This window comes from Meriones unguiculatus, chromosome 2, assembly GCF_030254825.1.
Source record: "Meriones unguiculatus strain TT.TT164.6M chromosome 2, Bangor_MerUng_6.1, whole genome shotgun sequence".
NCBI lineage: Eukaryota > Metazoa > Chordata > Mammalia > Rodentia > Muridae > Meriones > Meriones unguiculatus.
In genome coordinates, this window is record NC_083350.1 from 100,631,885 (window position 1) to 100,653,787 (window position 21,903).

Here is a 21,903-nt window from a genome sequence, read left to right on the forward strand (position 1 = left end):
GGCACAAATACTTCTAATTTCAACATCCAGACACTGTAGTCACCAATGACAAGAGTCTTCCAGTGACCCTTTGGTACCCTCTGACCCTACTCTCTGTTTACAAACATCGACTGCTGCCAAGGTAAGTCTGCATTTTCTAGAAATGAATGTCGCTACTATGAATATATTTTGTGGCTAATCCACGCAGCTGTATGTTCAAGTTCTTCCCTTCATACAGCGGGTGAGACTCCATTACACACACACTGACTTACTTATTCATTTAATAGTTGGCGACTGTTTGGAAGGCTTCCAGATTCTGGAGATTGACATAGCTGTTGTGACCATTCCTGTGCAAGTTCTGGTTAGTGTCTGGAGTATAATAGCTGAGGCACATGACTGATAGATGATGTGAGAAACTGTTAAAATGTTCCTTAAAATGTTCCCTAAAATTCTTGTTTTCCAGTGTAAAACTCACAGTTGTTCTACTTCCTTACCAACTGTGGTGGTTTGAATAGGTATGGCCCCACAGACTCATGCTTGAATGCTTGGCCCATAGGTAATGGCACCAGTAGGACATGCGGCCTTGTTGGAGGAAGTGTCTCACTGTGGGTTGGGCTTTGAGGTCTCCTATGCTCAAGCTATACCCAGTATGAGTCTCCTGCTGCCCATTTTATTTTCACATTTAAGGTTTATACTTTCATGATTAAACTAGATTTGTGTTCAGCACAGTTTGGACTGTCTAAAAGATTCGATCTGATTATAAACCTACAGTAAACATACTTCTAGGTATGTGTTTAAATCTACCATCTTGCTGTTTATTTTCTATTTGTCTCATAACTTTCACTACCTCTTTTTGGATTTCTATGTGTGTGCATTTGTGTTTATAGTACAGGGATCTCCACAGCCCACATGTGGAGATCATTAACACAATCATGAGTGTAAACCTTCACCCTTCCAGACTGTCTGAGGCGGGGTCTTTTGCTTGCTGCAGTGCAGTCAGTCCAGCTGGCCCACAGGTCTCTGGGCTTCTCCAGTGTCTGCCTCACACCCCACAGTACATGCCACAGGATGTGCCCTACAGATTCCCCTGGATCCTGAGATGCAAACTCTGGTCCTCGTGTGTTTCTCATAACTTTTTTCAATTACAGCTGACAATCTTCCTTATTGCAGTCTACTTGAATGTATTATCATCCTGCTCCTGTTAGTGTGAGATATTTCACTGCATCCTCCCAACCTTGGTAATAGTCCATATGCCAACTATACCTTAGTTAACAACACAATATTTTATGTTTATCTTTCAATAATATCTAATGACTTTGTGTAATTTAAACTTTTATGTGGTACCCTTTTCTGAGAGAAGTCCTTTTTAAACATTTCCTGTAGCTCCCTCTCCTTGTGGTGAACTCTTTTAGCCTTTTTAAGGTCTGAAAAAATATTTTATTTTCATTTTTGGAAAATTTTTCACTGTGTATAAATCTGAACTGGATTCACCCTTCAGAACTCTGAAGATGTTCTGCCATGACATCCTCTCTCTTCTGTGCCATTTTCCTTCAGCCTCTTCTAGCTCCAATTTTCCCTGGCAACAGGTGTTAAGAAATTTGTTGTCACCTATAACAGTGAGTATTCTGAGTCTCTCAGGGATAAATGTGCTATGGTGCCTAATATCTAATACATAGTAACTATTTTCTTACTATGTATTTGTAACAATCTTTTCTTGTGTTTTCAAATTTCTAGTGCGAAGGTAAATTCAGTCCATATCACTCCACTGTAGCCAGAGACAAAAAGTTGAAGTTCAGACTGTTTTGAATACAAAAATTTAATTATCGTATTCAGCATTTAAATCCATGACATGTGTTTTACCTATACACATAAAATTACTAAATTGTTTTATCAGACCCCTTTTAATACACAATATATACACCTATAGAAAAAGGAAGTAGGAAAATATTAATAGATTAAAATATAGTATACAGACAAAGTAATTCTGCATTCTAACATTTTTTGAGTAAATATAAGGAAACTTGTTACAAGTCATAATTCCACCATATTTGCCAAGAAAAGACCACAGCAACTTGATATAGATTTTCTGAGTCACTTGTGAAAAGTCTTACTCCTGTTCCACTTTTGGAGATAATTATTTATAGGCTTATATTTATTAAATACATCCGTATGCCTTCCATCCCTTTAGAAACCCATAGAGTTAGCAAACTAAGCTATATTTTAATCTTGGAAAGCAAATTTGGGTAACAGACCTATATACAAAGTACACAGTTGAAATCTTTGGGCAAGAGGCAACAGGAATGGGCGAGTAGCCCCCTTAATCCAACCCTATCAACGTGTGGAGCACAGCAGGCAGGTGAGCATGCCCACACTGCCAGCGTGTAAATGCTCTGCATGATACACCTGTATGAATAATTCTGTGGTAAGGCTAAAGATAGAAAATGAGATCCGCAGCACACTGTAACTAGAAAGAGTTAACGGTACAAACACAGAGGAAATAATCTATGCCTTTCACTTGTGAGGAAAAATGGCAACACTGCCTTTCACTTGTGAGGAAAAATGGCAACAATATTGTAACATTTAGTGTCTTTTAAGAGAGTCTCATTGATCATAAGCTGAGCCATGGTGATTAAAACCTTGCAGTTTGATTTAGCGTATCATTAATTCATTAGACAATCAGCATATGTATGTATAGCCCTTGAGTCTTCTAACCCTTGAAAGTTTTTCACATGTAAAGTTAGGTAACCTGAGCAAAGGTACCATGTATCTGTACAACTCAAAGCTTCAAAATGTAGCACACATACAAACAATAAATAAGTCATACCTGATGTCGTCACGTTAACAAATAATTACTAAGTAGCATGAAAAAATCTAATTGCCACTTTAAAATTATTTCTTCATAAAATAGAAGGTATGCCAAGGTTTTAAACATCGGCTACCTAAAAAAATTAGAATACAAATTGTCCATCAAAAATATATCTGTTTAAAAAAGTCATTTACAAAACATAAAGCTATCCTTGGACGCACATTTTCTTCTCTTACGCAAAGGGCACTTAGTGTATAGCTAAGGCAGACAGAAAACAAAGTTCCTGCTGGCTTCCCCACTAGGGAGATGGTATCCGTGCGGTTTTAATATAAAAAGATAAACATGTCTGACAGAGATGGAATAGTGCGTGCTGCAAAATCCATGCTCAAGGCCATGAAAACAATACTGATTCTGTGTTACTGTTAGTTGCCAGAGACTTCTTGAATGATGAAAAAATTAAGGCACTCTGGGTCTTCAGAAGTGGGCCCGGAGTCTTTTGTTTTCTTCTCGCAGCCTTTCGATTTCGGCCACTAAGCCTTCATTCACGGAGTATCTTTCCAGCAAGGAGTGCATCTCATTCTGGAAAAGCGGGGAAATCCTTTTTAAATCACTGGCTCGGCACACTCCCCGGCAAGCTGTTTTACACGTCGTGCTGTCACTTCCTTTATGTTCATTCAATTAACTAGCTAACTACGAAGATCACCAGAAAAAATTAAGGATCTGGAAGTTTTACAGGCACACTTTTGGGAACCTTTTTGTTTACTTGTCAAAGAACAAACCTGTGAGGCAGAAGCCCTAACTATGACAAGCTAAAAGTACATGGGCAGCTGCGAGCTACTTCACTTGTTAAACATCTGACGTTCCACTTACTTATCTTAGCAATTAGCTGTAACAACTATGTAAAGATAGATTGGTTTTTCTTTTTCCCTCAGATCCTCTATATTCTTTAGGACACTGTTTGTTATACTTACCAGTTGCATATGAAATTGTTTAATCATCTCCACTTGCAAGTTCACAATGTCCCTATGACAAGCTTCCCTGGGAAGAAAATAAATCCCTGTTAGAAGTCTCACAGTGTAACAACAGACATCATCACAAAGCATTTTCACTCTATAATCATTAGATATTAATCACAGGTATGCCAATGTACCAGCGATGTTTGCTGTGTGCTTGGTGGTACAGTGATTCTTTTACTTTAAAATTTAGGAACTTGTTAATCCCCACAATGATAACTGGCACTCTGCCGATGAAGGACCGGAGACTGAGCAGCCCTAACTCATTCACTGTCACACACAGGGCTGAATGGGTGCTGGCCCTGGCTGTCCGATACACCTCTCACTGCTATAGTCCACTTGTCCACTTGCTCTGAGCCCATTCTCCTGGCAACTGACAACTGAGCTGCTTTCAAATTTCATTATTCCCATGTTGCTCTAAGTGACTGTACACACAGCCTTCAGCTCACACATTACAGTGCCCATCGATGACACAGAGGGTTCAGACTTGGTCACTATGCACTCACACAAATGGCTTTTCTGAGCAGTATGTGGATGGATTTGTTCACCACCAACACAGCTGAGTTCCGCTTGTGCTCTGCCCTGTCACTGAAGGCAGGCATTAACACATTTTTCACGGTACTTTATATCAAAGTGACATGGTTTCACACTGCACCTTCCATTTTCTGATTAGCTAATAGGGTGAATACAGTTCATAGACTGCTCCTCTTGCAGAAACTACTGTTGATGACTTTTGTTATTCATAAGGTTTTTGACATCATTTCACTATGTAGCCCAGGCCACCTTGGAACTTCTGATCCCCTTGCTTCCTAGTGCTGGGATCCCGGGATGCATTTCCTCAACTGACTAACTGCAGACTTACAAAATCTGGTCCTTCACTGAACATGAAATAAGAATTTTAATCATGAGACAACATAAAGTGGCCAGACGGTAGTATCTTTCCATGTCCATTCTGTGAAGTGTTAACAATTTGTAGAACATAATAAAACCCCCCTTGAGGCTAGAGAAATGGCTCAGCAGTGAAGAACTTTATTGCAGTGGGCATGAGTTCTGATCCCCACACCCACATGCAGCTAAAAGCTTCCCAGTTCCAGAGGATCTGGTGGCCCTCCTCTGGCCTGGACACACACAATGCTCACAAACAGTTGCAGATAAAACACTCATACACGGAAATCAACCTTAAAAATAGTTTTTGCTTAAGGGAGGCGGGGGTGGGGGACAGACTACTGGTGGACCCTCCTATCAGCAGTGAATAGTGTTCCCTTCTTCCACATCTGTCCGCTGCTATCATTTCTAGTTTTTTGTTTTGTTTTTTATCTTGGCCATTTTGGCTGAAGTAAAACTTTGAAATCTCAAAGTTTTAATTTGCATTTTCCTGATGGCTAAAGATGAGCATTTTTAAAACAAATATTTCTCAGCCATTTGAATGTATCATTTAAGAACACTGTGTTTAGCTCTATGAACCACTTTTTAATTTTAATTTTTGTTTTGTTTTGTTTTTTTTAGTTCTTTGTATATTCAAGATAGTGATTCTCTGTCAAAAGTATCGCTGGTAAAGAGTTTCCAATCTATTAGACTGATTTTGTACTTAAATGGTGTTGTCTTTTGATGTATATAAGCTTTTTATTAGTTTTATGTCATCTCATTTGTCCATTGTTGGTCTTAATATCTGTGCTACTGGGGTCCTGTCCAGAAATTCAACCCAGGCACAAAACCTCTGACCTACAATATGTCCTGCTTAGAAGATATGCGGGGATAATGGTGGCCCAGACCCGTGGGAGTGGCCAACCAATGAATGATCCAACTTGAGGCCCACACCACAAAAGGGAGATCATGCCTGACACTGCCTGGTTGGCCAGGAATGAGCCCAGAGGCATAAGATAGAACCAAAAATAAAATAATTAAAAAGCCAATGAAATGATTCATAATGATATTCTTCTATACCCATAGATCAATATCTAGCCCAATCATCTTTGTCAGAGAAGCTTTCTGCAGCAACTGATGGGAACAGATACAGGGACCCACAGCCAAGCATCAGGCAGAGCTCAGGAGAACCTGAGGAGGGGGAAGAAGGACTATAGGAGTCAAAGGAGTCAAGGACACCAAGAGAATGTGGCCCACAGAACCAACTAAGCAGGGCTCACAGGGGCTCACGGTGACAACCAGGGAACTTGTATGGGTCTGAGCTATGTCCTCTGCATAAGTGCTATGGTTTTGTAGCGTGGTGTCCTTGTGGGACTCCTAACAGCGGGGGTGAGGCATCTCTGACTCTTTGCCTCTGCTTAAGAGCCTTTCCCTCCTACGGGGCTGCCTCATTCAGCCTTGACATTAGACTATGTGCCTAGGCTTATTGCAACTTGTCATGCTGTGTTTGGTTGATATGCCTTGGAGGCCTGCTCTGTTCTGAAAGGAAATGGAGGAATAGATCTGAGGGTGAGAGGAGGTGTGGGGTGGGGAACAGGGAAGAGTGAGAGGAAGGAACCTGCAGTCAGGATGTCATGTATGAGAGAAGAATAAATATTACACATATAAAAGCACGTGTCCCCAATTTTATTCTATTGAGCAGTGTCTGTTTCTATGCCAGTACCATATTATATTACTATAGTTCTGTAGTATAACACAATCAGCAATTTTAATCCTCCAGTAGTTCTTTCATTCCTCAGACTTGTTTTGGCTTTCCTGGACATTTTGTGTTTCCATATGAAATTTAAGATTTTGTTTTTCAGTTTCTGAAGAATATTTTAATTTTGATGGGGATTGCACTGAACTTGTAAATAACTCTTGGTAGGACATCCATTTTCACATTAGTAATCCTACTAACTCCTATCATTGGGCACCTTATTCAGTTTCTATTTATTATTTTTATTTACCTTATTATTTTAAAAATTTTATTGTACAAGTATTTTACTTCCTTAGTTAGATTTATCCATTAACACCCCCACACACACCTATTCAGGTATTATGAATGAGAGTGTTTCCCTGATTGATTTCGTTCTGAGATAGAGGGCAGAAGTAGGCGCAAAATCCTAGTACTATCTGAGGAGCTATGGCATTTGATAGCTGCTAAGAGAGAGGTATACATGTTTCTTTAATGATGTGACCTCAGGACACTGATCATGCTCCAGCAAGGGTCCACTCCCAGCAGTAGCTGAACAACACTAACTCAATGAGGTTGGGAGTAAAGAAGAAAACTCAAAGCTGGGTGGGTAGACAGGGTATACACGGGAGGAAGATACATTGCATGGAACTTTCACAGAATTAATGTTATTTTAAATGTTATTTTAAAAATACAACCTCCCCTTATAAAGATCATCTTAGCATCTTAGAAAGATGCATTCTGAAGCAATTTAATTTTTCGGTTGTAACTATAACAGATTTAATTTTTTCTTTTACTTTCAGTATAACAAAAGCTGTATTAAAAAACAGAAGGTGCTAGGCATGTAGCTCAGTGTCAGAACATGTGCCTAACAGCAAACATCCCAGAGTTGTGCCTATTATTTATTACTGGAATGTAATAAATAATAAATAGAAATTTAAAACCTGACAAGAGTTAAAAATGATATCTGAAATAAAAAGAAGGAATTAGTAAGACTGGAGGCATAGCTAGTAAATGCTTGCCTGACATACATTAGCCTCTTGGTGTAGTTCCAAGGAATAAAACAAAAGACAATAAAAAGAAAAAAAGATATCAGACAATCCTATCATAGCCAGGGTTTCAAGAGTTATTGGCTTGCAGAAAAGGAAAATTCTACTTTTAGATCAGGTCCATACCTACTCTGTCTCCATCCTGCATGTGTATTTTTTTCAGTGTAGAAAACAAGGCTGGGGTGCAACAGGGTCCTGGTGCTTAGGATACCCTTCCCTGGTAGGGGAGAGTTAGGAACATGGACTGCCAAGAAAGTCCAATTAACAGTGCAATAGGCTCAAGACCCTAACGAGGACAAGCGTATAGAAAAGCAAGGCTGACGTCCACAATGACCCCACGAGACACATGTTGGCGCCTCGCTAACACTAGTGCTGGGCTGGATGGCAGGAGAGACAAGTAAAGTGGCCGCATGAAGAGCAAGAGGGCATCTGGACATTCTTGGGTGTTGGTGAAACAATACCCACAAGATAGATAGAGTGAATACTCCAGACATTCAGCTGCTGTCCCAAGTTAAGTCAGGGGAACAAAGGGAAACTAGAGGTAAACCAGCAACTACAAGAATCAAAGGGACCTGTCTGACTAATGAAAATCCTGAGAGTTCACTTATGTCACCTCTCAATGACAAGAACCAGCCTGTAAGACTGTAATTGTTAAAAATTTTAACAATTAAAATTAAAAATTTCACAGAGAAACTCCCTGTGAGAAGGTGAAGAGAACAAGCTGAAATTTCTATTGACTTTAAAGGCAAACTGGAGTTTGGCTATAGACCATAGAATTTCTGAGAATTTCTGCTGTCAAGTCTACCTTGACCAACTTTCTCCCCTGGGCCTTCACTAAGTCCTTATATTAAAAATAAGGAATCAGCAAAGACATGGGGTTGAAAGAGAGACCCTAAGGCACAGAGCATGGGATGTCTTTAGGCTAAGAAGAACTAAGAACTCTGAAGCAGTATGGCCTTCACAGAGAAGAGCCACCATGAGAGATAGGGGAAATGGATGAGTCCCTCAAACCTGTCCCATCTGTGCCCACAATGACAGGGGTAGCTGTATATAACCTACCGGGAGTAGAGACAGAGCAACTAACTTAGAAACCCTGAGCCCCTAAGGCACAGAAAGCCAGAAACAGGACGTAGTAAAAGAAACAAAGTGAGGATGCAAAGAGGTGGAATGCCCACTGAGAAGCAGAGATTCCAGTCTCCCTAGACTCAGATCCGGAGCTGCTGAAGGGAAGGCCTGAGCTTACCTCTCTAGAATCAGCAGAGAAAATGTGAACGGACACACTACTGCTTGTATAATAACCAGTAAGTACTGATATACTCTATTAACCCTGTGTCTGGGCCTTGATAAACACTACTTTCTGCTCCCACCTCTGGCCACCTCCCCACTGCAGACATTCCTAAAATTCACAACCATGTCTCTTTTCATGCTGTTCCCATACTGAGTGTAAAATAAAAATCTCTTTAGCGATACCTTTCTAAATTTGCCCAAGAAAACTGCTCCCTTTCTGTGTTTCCAACATCATTTTTATTTGTGCCAGAATCAGGTGTTATCTAGACAGTTTTCCTATTAGGCCATAAATATTTATATAGTCCTCAAAAATACCATGTACAGGAAATAAGAGGACTCAGAAAGGACTAGGGCAGACTACTTATAACCTATTCAACTATCTATGTAGAATACTAACAAGAAAACAAGTTCTAATGAAAACACCAGTACAATTAAAACGCGTGAAAAAGTCTGAATATGTTCTTACTGAGAAAACTTGATGGTCACTTAACAGAAGGGGAAAGGAGAACAGACTGAGGATGTGACATTACAAGATGAAAGAGCAGCATGCCCAGAGATGGCGAACAAAACAGATGCTTTCAGAGAGGACAGCACAGCCACAACAACCTAAGCGAAGCAGATGGCTAGCATTTGCTCTGTTCATACAGCCGCTTTAGTCCAGTTGTCACATAATAAAATCTCCTTGTCATATTGTCTACAGTGCCCTATTTGCCAACCATGAATAAATTAATCCACATTAAACAAACACAAGCAGCATATCAGGATACAACGTACCTATTAAAAAAACAAAAACAAAAGAAGGCCACTGTGGGAAGATTCCCATTTCTGTATTCCTAATATCTGATAAACTAGGCACATCGTAATTATTAAAAAGATGACCTTTCAAAAAATGATTTCTGACATTTTAAAATGTGTTCAAAAATTAATTTTAAACATTAGAAAGAAATGTGCACCAATAAAAACTATACATCCCCAATTTTCTTCTAATTAAAGTCCAAGTAATTACAGGTCAGAAAGGAAAACAAAGAAATCTCATAAAAAAAAAATTAATGACTAAAAATGACTTCCAAGCTCTGGAATAACAATGAAAATGAAACAGCAGCAGGACGTGATGGTGCATGCCTGTAAGCCCAGCACTCAGGGAGGTAGAAGCAGGCATATCTCTGTGAGTTCAAGGCCAGTCTGGTCCAGACAGCCAAGGCTACACAGAGAAACCCCATCTCAAAAACAAAGAAAGAGACAGACAGAAAGAGAGAAAGAGAAATCGAGAAAGAGAGGGAAGGAAGGAAGGAAGGAAGGAAGGAAGGAAGGAAGGAAGGAAGGAAGGAAGGAAGGAAGGGAAAAAGAAAGAAAAGGAAACAGCAACATTTAGAATACATGTTAAAAATTTTGTTTGATCCTGCAAATTTCAGAGAATACATAGATAATCCCAATATCTTAATATTCACTGAGTGAAAAAAAATCAGTTTTAATTTATGATGACCTAAAATCCTAAAGCCATACCTAAAGGCAATAGGAGGAACAGTCATCAAGCATAGATAGCTTCATAATGAAAATTCAGATAGAAAGAAGAAAGTTAAATTACAGAAATATTTTAAAAGTGTATATGTGTGTGTGTGTGTATATATATACATACATACACACACACACACATATGTAGCACTCTGAAGTAATCTATCAGAAAACATCTAGAATTATATTTAAAGGGTACCTTTCTTTCAGGTCTTGTGGGATGCCTTGATGGCTATAAGCACTTGTTGCCAAGCCTGAAGACTGAAGTTTAATCTCCAGAACCCACACAACAGAAAACGAGAAATGACACCAAAAGTTGACCTCTGACCTCTACAGGGGTGCAGTGCCATATGCTCTCCTATTACAGCTCCTGCAAAAACTATAAAGCATAAAAGGTCTATGTTTCACACATCACTTCCTACAGTGCCCTTAAAGGGGATCTGTAAACACTGCATGGAAGAACTACATTTGAGGATGTAAGACTCTGCCCACATTCTGCTGACTCAGGCACACTAGGCTTCTCTGTCAGGCTGGCAAGTGTGCTTCTTCACAGTGCAGTACACAAAGATCAAAATCCATACTCTTTCTGTTTCTGTGACCATCAGAACCTAGACAGACGCAGCAATCACCAATATGAATTCTGGTTCCGGCTTCCAGAGGTAAAACAAACTCAGTGGGTAAAAGAGCAGCTTCTCACTGCTACCTGAAGTCATCCAGCGTTTCTTGAATCATGTTCTGAATGAAGCGGATCTGAACAGAGGTGAGCGGGGCACTCGGCCGGCTGTTTCCGAGGGTGTCAACTATTTTTTCTGAGAGGGAACTGGCTACCCCAGCAGTGACGGAGGATGCTGCCTTTGGCACTGAAACTAATGGAGAGAAAACTGATAGTTAACTTAGACTAAGAGACATCAACCATTTCTAAATAAGATTTAGTACAGAAAGACTTGGGAAACTGCAAGAGAACAGTGTTTCTGTGACATTTAGAAAAAGCCACTTTCTGGAGTACAAACTTTAGAAACTTGCTATAACATTATTTCTAACGGTCATTTAAACTGCCAACTGTCTAATGTAATAACACAAGACAGAGGGATTAATCCTGAAGAATCCCTGAACCATTTCCTCTTACAGAAATGTATGTGTCAAGCTGCACCACAAACTAGACTACTGAAAACATACAGAAGCAGAGGCATGAAGCAGTCGCCAGCGGTTAAGACCCTGGCGTTTTTAACCAATGCAGACTGGCTCTCTATGGACAGATGTGCACAGGCAGCTCTTACAGGGCAGCTCAGCTCCCTTAAACACAACTGGTCTTATGAGTCTATGGCATGAACGCCAAGAATAAAAGTTAACACAAATGTTTTACATATTTCAGGCATTTAACCATGCCTTTTCAAAAAGTCCTACTTCATTCTATGTACACAGGATTAAATCGAGCCCTGATATATTGGACTAAGAATGAAGTTCACATCAAATAATCAAATCAGGACTGCTGGATGTAACCACTCATGCCTTCTAACAAAATGGAGAACTCATGCTGGTGCCCTGTCTAGACACTCAATCCTTTAACTGTATGGTTACTCTATTTCTTACCAGTGAAATAATCAAGGGACTTTCCAACTGCACATTTTCAAACACGAGGACATTCAAAGTGCTTACTTGGAGTTGAGGCTCCATTGACTGATGGTTCATGTATCAAGTGGGCTTCAATTTCTTTTTCTGGCTTTTCAAGTTTTTCAAGATTTCTTGTTTGGTTAGATGATGGACAGGTATTTAGAATTCCAGGTTCAGCACCAGAGATCAACTTTGTAAACTTTGTATTCAAAACAAACAATCATTTTAATATGCCATTGCTTATTTTATCCTGTTACCCACAAAACTTTTATCTAGTTCACACTTTTTTCCTCCAGCAGGTAGGGTTAGGAAAATGAGGAAGAGAAAGAGATCGAGAAGGAGCTAATGCTAACAACAAAGCAAGTAGGTATCAAAACGTGAATATTACAGAAAGCTAATTCGCCAAGCTCTTGTTGACTATACTTGCAAATCACTGGGAAGAGAAAGGGGAGGGGCAGGGAAGTGACCTCTGGACTCTTGCATAGTAACTAGACAGAAGTATCAGAAAAATAAGGACATTCTTGTACTTCCGACTTAATTATCTTTTAACACCTGGTTTTAAATATCAGAAAACAAACACAAATACTTGAACACCTACAAACTTGACCTTCCTATGACCTTTGACCGCAAGGTACAAATACTTTAATGGTTCTTAGCAACCTCAGATTTTCTCTCACACTAAGAACCACTTGACCACCAGCTTGCTTTAGGAAATATTTTTCAAAAGAATTTTTCCCCTTTTCTACATATTTCTTTTTTAATCCCTACTTAAGAGATTAGGATTGTTCATTTAAAATCTTTTGAGTCTCTTCACTTCTCAAAGCAGACCCAGTGACCTGAATATATGCACAAGAACGCATCAACCCGTGTTTCAGCTTCTCAGAAGTCACATGAACTGCAAATTTCTTTTCCTCAATGAGAACGAAGAATATACTCAGATATGGGGTTACAATATGTTATTTTAACTTGATTTTCTCTCTTTAAACATGAAGTTGATTCTTTTCCTTGACTTCATGAGAATAAAAATCATTTTTTCTCAAAAAAAAAAAAAACATAAAATAAAACTCAGGTATAAGGTATTCTCTTGCAGACGTGTAGTTATCTGTAACACAGTCAAGGTTTGACAGGCTTCAGATCTGTTCTTCAGTTATTAAAAACTGGCATCAAGACTTAAAACTATTTCCGTCCCTAGTAAGTATATGACATTAATAATTAGGACACATTCATTGATGGCCGCCCCTTCTGAGTGACAAACACTGAATTCGGGTGTTTCTTTTGAGTGAGTACCTGCTTCAAGGAGTCGTTAGGTTCCTGCTTTCCCAGGTATGATTTCTTAGTCTCAGCTGTCAGGTCATGACTTTCATTTTCTTCTTTCCCTGGAGACCCCATAAAGACATTAAGAGGACTGGAGTGCAAAACCAAAGTGCTGGAAGCGACTGGATTTTTTCTGAGGGGCAACAGTGAACTCAGCTGTGGCAGAAAGTCAAGGCCTGAAAAGAGGAAGGAAATGCCATATGCACATGTTTCTCAATCTTAGACTCTTAGCATAAGACTTTATTAAAATGATGGCAAATAATTAGGCAAAAGACAATGGTTTGAACTCAGAGGCCTGGCTTATCTCTGAGCTGGAATGGACATGGATTTGGGGCATATCCTTTCAACAGCTGACACTCTATTTCCTATCTGGAAGTACAGTAAGCCTTCAAATACATATGTGCTCAGCACATCAATGTGCTCAGGAACATTAAATAGGAAGACTAACATGTACAAGGCCAGCCTGGACTATAAGGCAAGGGTGTCTTAAAAAGTTTCTTTTCTTGTGAAAACACTTTGAAAACTACAAACCACAATCAATGATTCAAACAGTATTAGTTCTTGATAACTAAGTGTTAATTTGTATGTGTCCATAGCAGCCTGTAAGATAAGCCCTGATGACTAAGCCCGACTTCCATGCTGTGTGCATTCTGCTCAGTTTGCATGAGTTGGACTAAGGAAAGGAATATGGCAAAAGTGGGGTGATGTCACTCCCAAGATCAGCTGACAGTGTGGCTTCTCTCTCAGATGCCCTCTCTCACTGTCCACTTTGAGGAAAGCAGTTGCTCTGTTATCAGTGCAGCTGAAGAGATGCCCAAGGGTGAAAACACTGGTCTCTCCAGTCAAAAGCCACATGAATGAGCTTGGAAGCAGAGTTGAATACAGCTCCAGCTGATGCCTCAACTGAAGCATCAAGAAAGAAAAGATCTGAAGCCAAAGGCATCTGACCAAGTGCTGCTTAACTCACAGAAACAGTGAGGTACCAGAGTGTTTGCTATTTAAAGCTACAGGAAGTGGGGTAAGTTGTTACGCAGTGGCAGTCACAGTATTGCTTTTGATTGTCACGAAAATATTTCTTAGGATTTCTTACCATCTCCTTTCCCTACAGGTTCATCACCTCCCTTGTTAACTACAGCATCTATAATAAAATAAGAAAACCAAATTAACTTTTCATTTGTGACTTTTTTTATAATAATTTTTCTTTTTAAATTACAAAAAGAAAAAAGAAAGAAAGAAAGCAAAAAGCTGTAGCAACTTGGGCTTCTATTCACTGTCTCAAGAGAGAGTACAGAGCCTGGCACTCCTGAGCATGTGTGAAGTCAAGCATCAACATGAGCCTGGTTCAAGTCTCCCTCTCCTTCTCTTAGTTCCCTATAGAATAGCAAATATGCAGGATCATCCCACGGTTGTGAGAAGACAGCATTGCATGAACAAGCCGTAAAAATGGGTGCTCATGTTCAACAACCCAGTTTCGCTTATTCCATTTGGTATCTATCTGATTTGGGAAGAGCTTCCAATAGAGTTAATCTTTAATTTTTACATATTTACACTAGAAATAATGCCTTGATTATCTCACAAAGTTCTTTGAGTAATTAATAGAAATAATATTTTACAAGTATTATAATGTTATAAAAACACATGGCTTTATTGATACTAACTCCAATCACAGACTACTGCAATATTGTAATTATTCATTTTACCAATATGTAACAAAAACTGTGAACTCAATGTCAACACATTAACAGAAAAATAAGCAAACGTACTAGAAAATACAACAGAAAAACAAATGGCCAATAAGTCAACAATTACCTGATCAGAAACCTTGCCTATCTGCATGTGTATTCATCCAGTAACTACACACATACATACATACTGATACACTCCAGACTCACACTCTCTCCACTCATATGCACACATGTACGACACACGTGAGCACACACGCACAGACTTTTTTAGCTCTTGGATTCCTCTTAATATAAAAATAATTTTTATTTAACAGATAAAGAAGCTGAAGCACAAAGATTACGAATTTTACCCTTGAGACTAAGACCAATTCGTCATCAACAAAAACAAGCATTATATTTGTCCTTGCTTTCCTTAACCACTGCTTCATAGCTGGGCAGTGGTTGTCACGCCTTTAATCCCAGCACTCAGAAGGCAGAGTCAAGCAGATCTCTGAGTTTGAGGTCAGCCTGGTCTACAGAGTGAGTTCCAGGGCAGCCAGGCCTACACAGAAAAACCCTGTCTCAATAAACAAAAACAAAACACAAACAAAAATGAAAAAAAAAAAAAGCCCCCTCTTTCAGTCTTAAGTACAAAAGTTGCTCTTTCTCGTGTGTGTGTATTTAAATCCTCCACTAAGAACACTAAGATTCTTTTTGGCTTTCCATTATAAATAAAACAGTAAACACAAATCTTACAGATGTCTCTGAATATTTTCTGAGGTAAATTGGTAGAAATGGAATTAACAGGCCAGAAAATATGAATAATTTAACTGTCAAACTGCCCTCCAGATATCTGCCTGGACCACTGATACTGCTATTAGCACTGAAGCCATTAAGGAGTGTGAGCCTCAGAACAGAAGAAGCACAGCTGGGCGACGGCATATGTTGTGCCCATGCATCAAGGAGGCAAAGGTTTCTTTTCAATGGTGACATCTACAGGGTAATGGCAGAGATGATATACCATACACACGAAATTATCATGGACAAGTGTATCAGAAAGAGGCAGTCATTACCTAGCCATGAAAACACTGAATAGCAAATAAATACTAGTAATCTTTACTTTTACATACCAAACATCCGAAATTCTAGGGAGGTTTATTTGAAGTAGATATAAGTCAGAGATTGCTTATAGTGGTAGAAATTTCCTTAAGAAATTATGTTGGCAGCCGGACACAGCGGCACATTCCTGTAATCCCAGCACTCGGGGAGGCAGGCAGACCTCTGTGAGTTCGAGGGCAGCCTAGCCTACAAAGTGAATCTGGGACAGCCAGGGCTACACAGAGAACCTTGGGTGGATGCGGGTGGAGGAGATAATGTATGTACAAAGGCCAAGTTAGCATGGTAACTTCTCACATACTGGGGACAGGAAGGATCCAACTCAAGAGCTGAGGAAATGAACAACCACTGTATGATTCAGACCCACATCTAACAGCAGCAAGAGACTATGCCCTATCTGAATACACTTACCATCTCTAATAGGTGAGAACATGTCGCCTAAACTACTTTTCCCAGTATCATCAAAGCTGGAGAACTCTTGACTTTTTCCACCATCTGTTTCCTTGGATAAAGTATCAGTATTTTTGCTTCGAGGCAAGCCTTGGAAGAATTAGATGCAAGAGTCAGTGTTATTGCATACACCTAAATAGCTGCTAACTTGGAAGCTAGATTATAAAACGAGTATTACCCATATTGTTAAAATTTTATAACTGAGCATCAAGAAAAGCAGCAGAATCTGTCAATGAAGGGCTTTTCAAAACAAAAAGCAGAATCACTCAGGAAACTCACGGAAAAGCTTTGTAATATAGCTAATTCAGGATTTTAATAGACAGTCAGTTATATTTCAAAAATAATTTCCTCCAAGTAAATAGCCACAGTGTTTGTCTCCAAGTTCTTAGAAACGGACCTAGTCATTTTTCTGTAGGTTGTGACTATTCTGTAAGAGTGACACAGGCTGTCAGAGGAAACCAATAATGAAAACAGCTACTTCACCCTTCCAAAGTCTGCACCTCAAAGTTCTGCAGTTATTTAGAAGCAGTAAATTCACACTGAAGAGCAAGCACTTGACCTGCAAGGTAAGACAAGGTACTTGCATCACTACTGAGTATACGGTGTTACAGGCAAAGCGCAGCACAGCCACCACACTGCACCTTCCTCTGACCTAGCAGAGTCAACAGGATTATCATTAGAGATCACCTACACACTATTAACTTTCAGTTAACAAATGATAGTTTAATGTGTGCCAGGCACTAGTCAGCATTTCAAAATATTTATCCTACCACCTGATTCCCTTTTCATTTTGAGATATGAAACATTAAGAACCAAGAGAGAGGAAGGGTGGGACTGGGAGGAGTTGAGAGAGGCGGGTTCATCAGGACATATGATATATATAATAATTATTATATAAATAATATATAAATTATACCAAAAATTTAGAAAGAACCATGAATAGCTCTTCATCTTGTCTTTGATGTTTTACTTTTTTGACTATAAGGTTAAACCAAACAGACAGCATTGAGGTTCCTACTCTCTGCTTATGACGTATAAGAAAATCAACCAGTCTGAGGGAGTGTTAAGGACAAATGACTTCTAGTATTCCATGTCTAAAATAGTCACTAAACTTTCTCACAACAGAAATTCAGCTGAAGAGAGTAAGTGCTCTCAAGAGCTCTTTAACAAGGCGAAGTTAATAAGCTTCTTTTTTTCAATGCTAGCTGCTAATCAGTTTTGCCTAAGTACTCAAATGAGTCCCAAGTTCTTGAAGAAAGTGCTAGTTTTGGGAGAAAGACAAAGCCCTCCGATCACTCGGCATAAGCAAAATTACCTGCTTCGTCCTGAGCAGCCACTGCTCCTTTGCCCACAGCTGTCGTCACGGGCTGCGGGAGCACTGTGGCAATGGAAGGGGCGGATGCTTCTCTGACAGCTCCAGAACTCTGGGCAGCCCCAGTGCTGCTGCTCCGCTTGTTCACTGCTGGGGTCTTATTTGAGCAGCCTTTATTTAAACTTGCCTGGATGGAATAGAATATTTAAAGGCTCAGGTTACTAATGTGTCATACATTAATATTTTATAAGTGCCCTGCTAAATTAAAAACTTAACTTTTCTTCTTATAAATCTGAAGATTGCTGGTATATCTGAATTTTGCTCTAAACAACAATGCATTTTAAAATAACCTTGATGAGAGTGTACAGAAGAATTAAACACCAACGAACTTTAAAATCAAGTCTCAAATGGATTTATTCTAAAACTATGTCTAATGTCACCATGAAGCAAGACAATGCTGTGATTAATTGAGAAGACAATTATCCTTTTCTGAGCTAGGAACTTTTAGTAAAATAGAAAATGTTAAAAACAGTAGCTCACCTTCGTCAGAGATGTGGAGTACTGAAATGCTATACACTGCACAGATGTCTTGTGGGCATTGATGGTTTTAACGGGTGATTTCAGCATCCTTAAGTCATACTGATATATTTTCCCACGGGAAGATCCGATAGCCAAAGTGGCTCCATCCGGCATAAAATCCACTGCAGTGAGAGGAGCGTCGGCCACTAAAGTTTTCACTAGCCTTTGGAAAAGCAGGAGAATATGAAATACATTAGTGTATACAGGAATATAAGCTTAGATGACAACCAATTTATCAAAACCACCAAGTCAGATCTGGTCAAACAGCACATACCCCAAATACTTGTGTAAAGTAGTTTGAAATATGTCTTAGAGACACACAGCTAACAAAATGACCCGTAACAAACGGAACATTCCAATCTAGTTTTCCTCTCACACTACCAAGGCATAGTTTACATTTTTCAGGTAGATCTCCTATTTCCTGGAACAGGTAGATTGTGACAACCAATGTGATGACAGGCAGCCAGCCTCAGGGCTGAGCAGGCACCACGTATCCAGTTTCAACTTAGTGGCCTGCTTGTCTCTGGGGTACTGCGACCTTTCACAGGAGCAGATGCTCCTCTGTTCTCAGCTGTATATCTCTTGACCAAAAAGCTAAAAGCAATACAGTTCATGTGGCTGGACCTCAGCCAGCCAATGGATACTGATGTGCTCTTTGCTGGTCTATCTGGTACCAGAGAAGAAGAAAAACAAAACAAAACAAAAAAATAAATAAAAAAATAAAAATGGCTTGCTGAAGATAGAGGCTGTCAGTGAACTGTTTTAAAATAGAAGATGGTGAAACAGTCACAGTAACTACTGAGAGAATGCCACAAGGCCAGAATCTGGTATCTTCCCCCACAGTAATGTATAGAAACATCAGCATTCCACTTGATCTTTAAATACTGCTTAGCACTGACTACAATTCTAGCAGCCATTTTTTTTTTTTTTAATTCTAAATTAAGCACAGGTATCACAAAAGCAGAATTTGAATGGTTCAAATCTCATCTACCCAAGCAGGGGCAACACTTCTTAGAGATATGTGATGATGTCTGGAGACTATCATACTTAGCAAATGCCCCTCGGCTTAGAAGGGAGAGACCCAGGACAGTGCTGAAATATATTAGTGCTCAGAGCAGCACTCCATAACAAAGGCCAAATTGTAATTAGCTTAGAAACTTCAATACAGAAAATAATTTTAAAACAAAATTGCTTTTAAAAAGTACATTTAGTTTTATTTTACAAAAGAATCTTAAGACTGATAAAATAAAGATGTACAATGAAGATTTTCTCTGTTTCTCTCTTTCTGTCTGTCTCTGCCTCTCTCAACACTCATGGTCTAAAAGTGCTCTAATGTCCATGCCAGTCATTTCTGTCTAAGAAAACAGAAAATGTTCATATTAGATACATCAAATGCACAAATATTAGATCCCCTTAATAGTAATCAGATACCTGTGTAAGCCACAAACACATCTGTTAATGAAACAGCTGTCACTAAAGTAAGGATGTGCTAGGGCTAGGAATGTAGTGGATACAGTGGACACACTGCTTGCCTAGCATGCATAAAACCCTAGGTTTGATCCTAAGCACCACATAATCTGGGTGTGGCGACATATACCTGTAATCCCAGCAGCCCACAAGATGACAGGATCAGAAGTTCAAGGTCATCTTTAGCTATCTGACAAGTTTGAGGCCTACCACGGCTATATGAGACCCTGTCTCAAAGCAGACACTCATGACAATACACTTACTTCTTACTTGAAGTGTCATAAAGGATGATTCTTTTGTCCAGGCCTATGGTCACAAACAGTAATTCATTGACAGGAGAGAAGCAGATGCCTGAGGCTGGAGCTTTGTGTGTACTATCAAAGCTATGGTATGAACTCTGACTGTTCACATCCCAGAGAGTCACTACTCCATTATCTGAAACACTGCCCAGGAGAGACTTCCTGAACAAGGAGTACTTCACGTGCCGGACAGGCTGCGAGATAAAGAAAGGAACTGATGTGACTGCAACATTCATGAACACGACCAAACTCCACCAACTCAGTCTATGCCAGCCTAGGTATTCTCCGAGTTAATAAAAGACAGACATGCTTTGGTCACAAACCCCACCATGATATTTAGTGTGCTTATAAGACGACCCTGCAACATTTAAATACTCTGTTAGTTGAATATCTGTCATTGTTTTATCATTTTGGAGAACACAGCTTCTTCGATCTCCTCCATTTCAGAGGAAAACTGCTAATGTAACACAGCGACCCTGCCTACATTAATTAATGAGGGATAGCAGAGTCACCATAAACACAGGTCCCAACCACGTCAAATCACAGGAGAACAAGTGGACAGAGTGAAGTTACTTTGCGCTCTTTTCCTCTATAACCCTTAGAACACTGGCATGTATTGGTCTGTGTGGGCCTGTGGAGCTGATGATCCAACACAAAAAGCAACACAGTAAGCTCTAAGTACAACGGAGGGATTGGCAACCTTTAGACGGGACAGGCTAAACCTCCTCTTGGAAACATCAGCCTGAGGGCAGTGCTGGACATTGTCTCAACTCTAAGTCCCACCAGAAGACAGGCCTCCTTTCCAGTTTATCTGGACCAGAAAATTGATTGAATTATACCTACCTTTCCTAAAATACTGTTTTCAGATTTCTCTCGTTATCATAATTAACAGTGCTAATAATGAAACCAAAACAAACATATCAAAACAGAAGACAAAACAGAAGAAAGAGGGGCCAAGAAAAGACACAAGAAACAGATACAGACACACAGATATACTTGATCGCACATTTGGGAACCCAACAAAACCACACACACAAAATCTTAGGGCAAATTAATACATAAAACAAAAGTAAAAATTTTTAAAAAATTAAAAAGCCTCAACATGACATTATGAGTCATCCCTTACTCAAAGATGCCCGACTTCGTTTTCAGTTGGCCATGTACTATGGCCATACCCTATGCCTAAGAGTAATTGATTTGTTTCCCCTGTAAGACTTCCTTGGAGAAAACTCATTTTTCATTCACAAGTGGTCATCAACAGCTTCTCGGCTAGAGATTGGGGCATGTGCCCATTCTTTTCAGCTCTGAGACCCCATCTGGCTCAGACCCTTGTAGTTCCCATACATGCTCCCTCCGTCTGAGTACATATGTGCCTTGAGCCTACTGTGTTTCTAAGGCTTTATTTCCTTGTTGTCCTCCTTCCCCTCAGGGTCTTAAACTCTTTCCACTTCCTTCTCCACAGGGTTCTCTGAGCCCTAATGGGAAGGATTTGTAAGAGTCATCCCAATTAGGGTAGAGTGTTCCAAGGTCTCTCACTCTTGCTTTGCTGCTTAGTATCTGGCTGTTGGTTTCTGTATTGGTTCCCATCTGCTGCAGCGGGAAGCTTCTCTGTTGATGGCTGAGCAAGACACTGATCAAGAGTATAGCAGAATGTCATTAGGAGTCATTTTATTGTTTCATTCCTTTTATAGAACAGTAGTATTTAGTTTTCCCCTAAGTCCCTGGGCTAGTCAGTCTCAAGTTCTTGTTCACCCAAGCAGCATCAGGTATAGAGTAGGCCTTAAGTCAAATTGATTACTCCCACAAGCTTTGAACTCCACTGCACTACTGTACCAGTACTAAAACTTCA

At 39.7% G+C, this 21,903-nt stretch overlaps 1 protein-coding gene and 1 non-coding gene across 3 annotated transcripts in view; both read right to left on the reverse strand.

The window, feature by feature from the left end:
- Nucleotides 1-1,784: 1,784 nt before the first annotated feature.
- Nucleotides 1,785-21,903, reverse strand: part of Nedd1 (NEDD1 gamma-tubulin ring complex targeting factor) — a 41,622-nt gene continuing 21,503 nt past the window's right edge. For both annotated transcript variants that reach the window (XM_021656056.2, XM_021656055.2), the window contains exons 6-15: nt 20,019-20,248; nt 18,250-18,451; nt 17,713-17,896; nt 16,359-16,487; nt 14,258-14,305; nt 13,141-13,343; nt 11,899-12,052; nt 10,946-11,108; nt 3,757-3,823; nt 1,785-3,364 (exon numbers count right to left, since the gene is read on the reverse strand). In XM_021656056.2, coding sequence (XP_021511731.1) covers nt 3,260-3,364; nt 3,757-3,823; nt 10,946-11,108; nt 11,899-12,052; nt 13,141-13,343; nt 14,258-14,305; nt 16,359-16,487; nt 17,713-17,896; nt 18,250-18,451; nt 20,019-20,248 — 1,485 coding nt within the window. In that variant the 3' untranslated portion in view covers nt 1,785-3,259. The remainder of the gene's footprint in view (nt 3,365-3,756; nt 3,824-10,945; nt 11,109-11,898; nt 12,053-13,140; nt 13,344-14,257; nt 14,306-16,358; nt 16,488-17,712; nt 17,897-18,249; nt 18,452-20,018; nt 20,249-21,903) is intronic.
- LOC132652668 (small nucleolar RNA SNORA79) lies at nt 10,118-10,261 on the reverse strand. Its single transcript, XR_009590246.1, has one exon. It is a non-coding gene; the product is annotated as a small nucleolar RNA SNORA79 (small nucleolar RNA).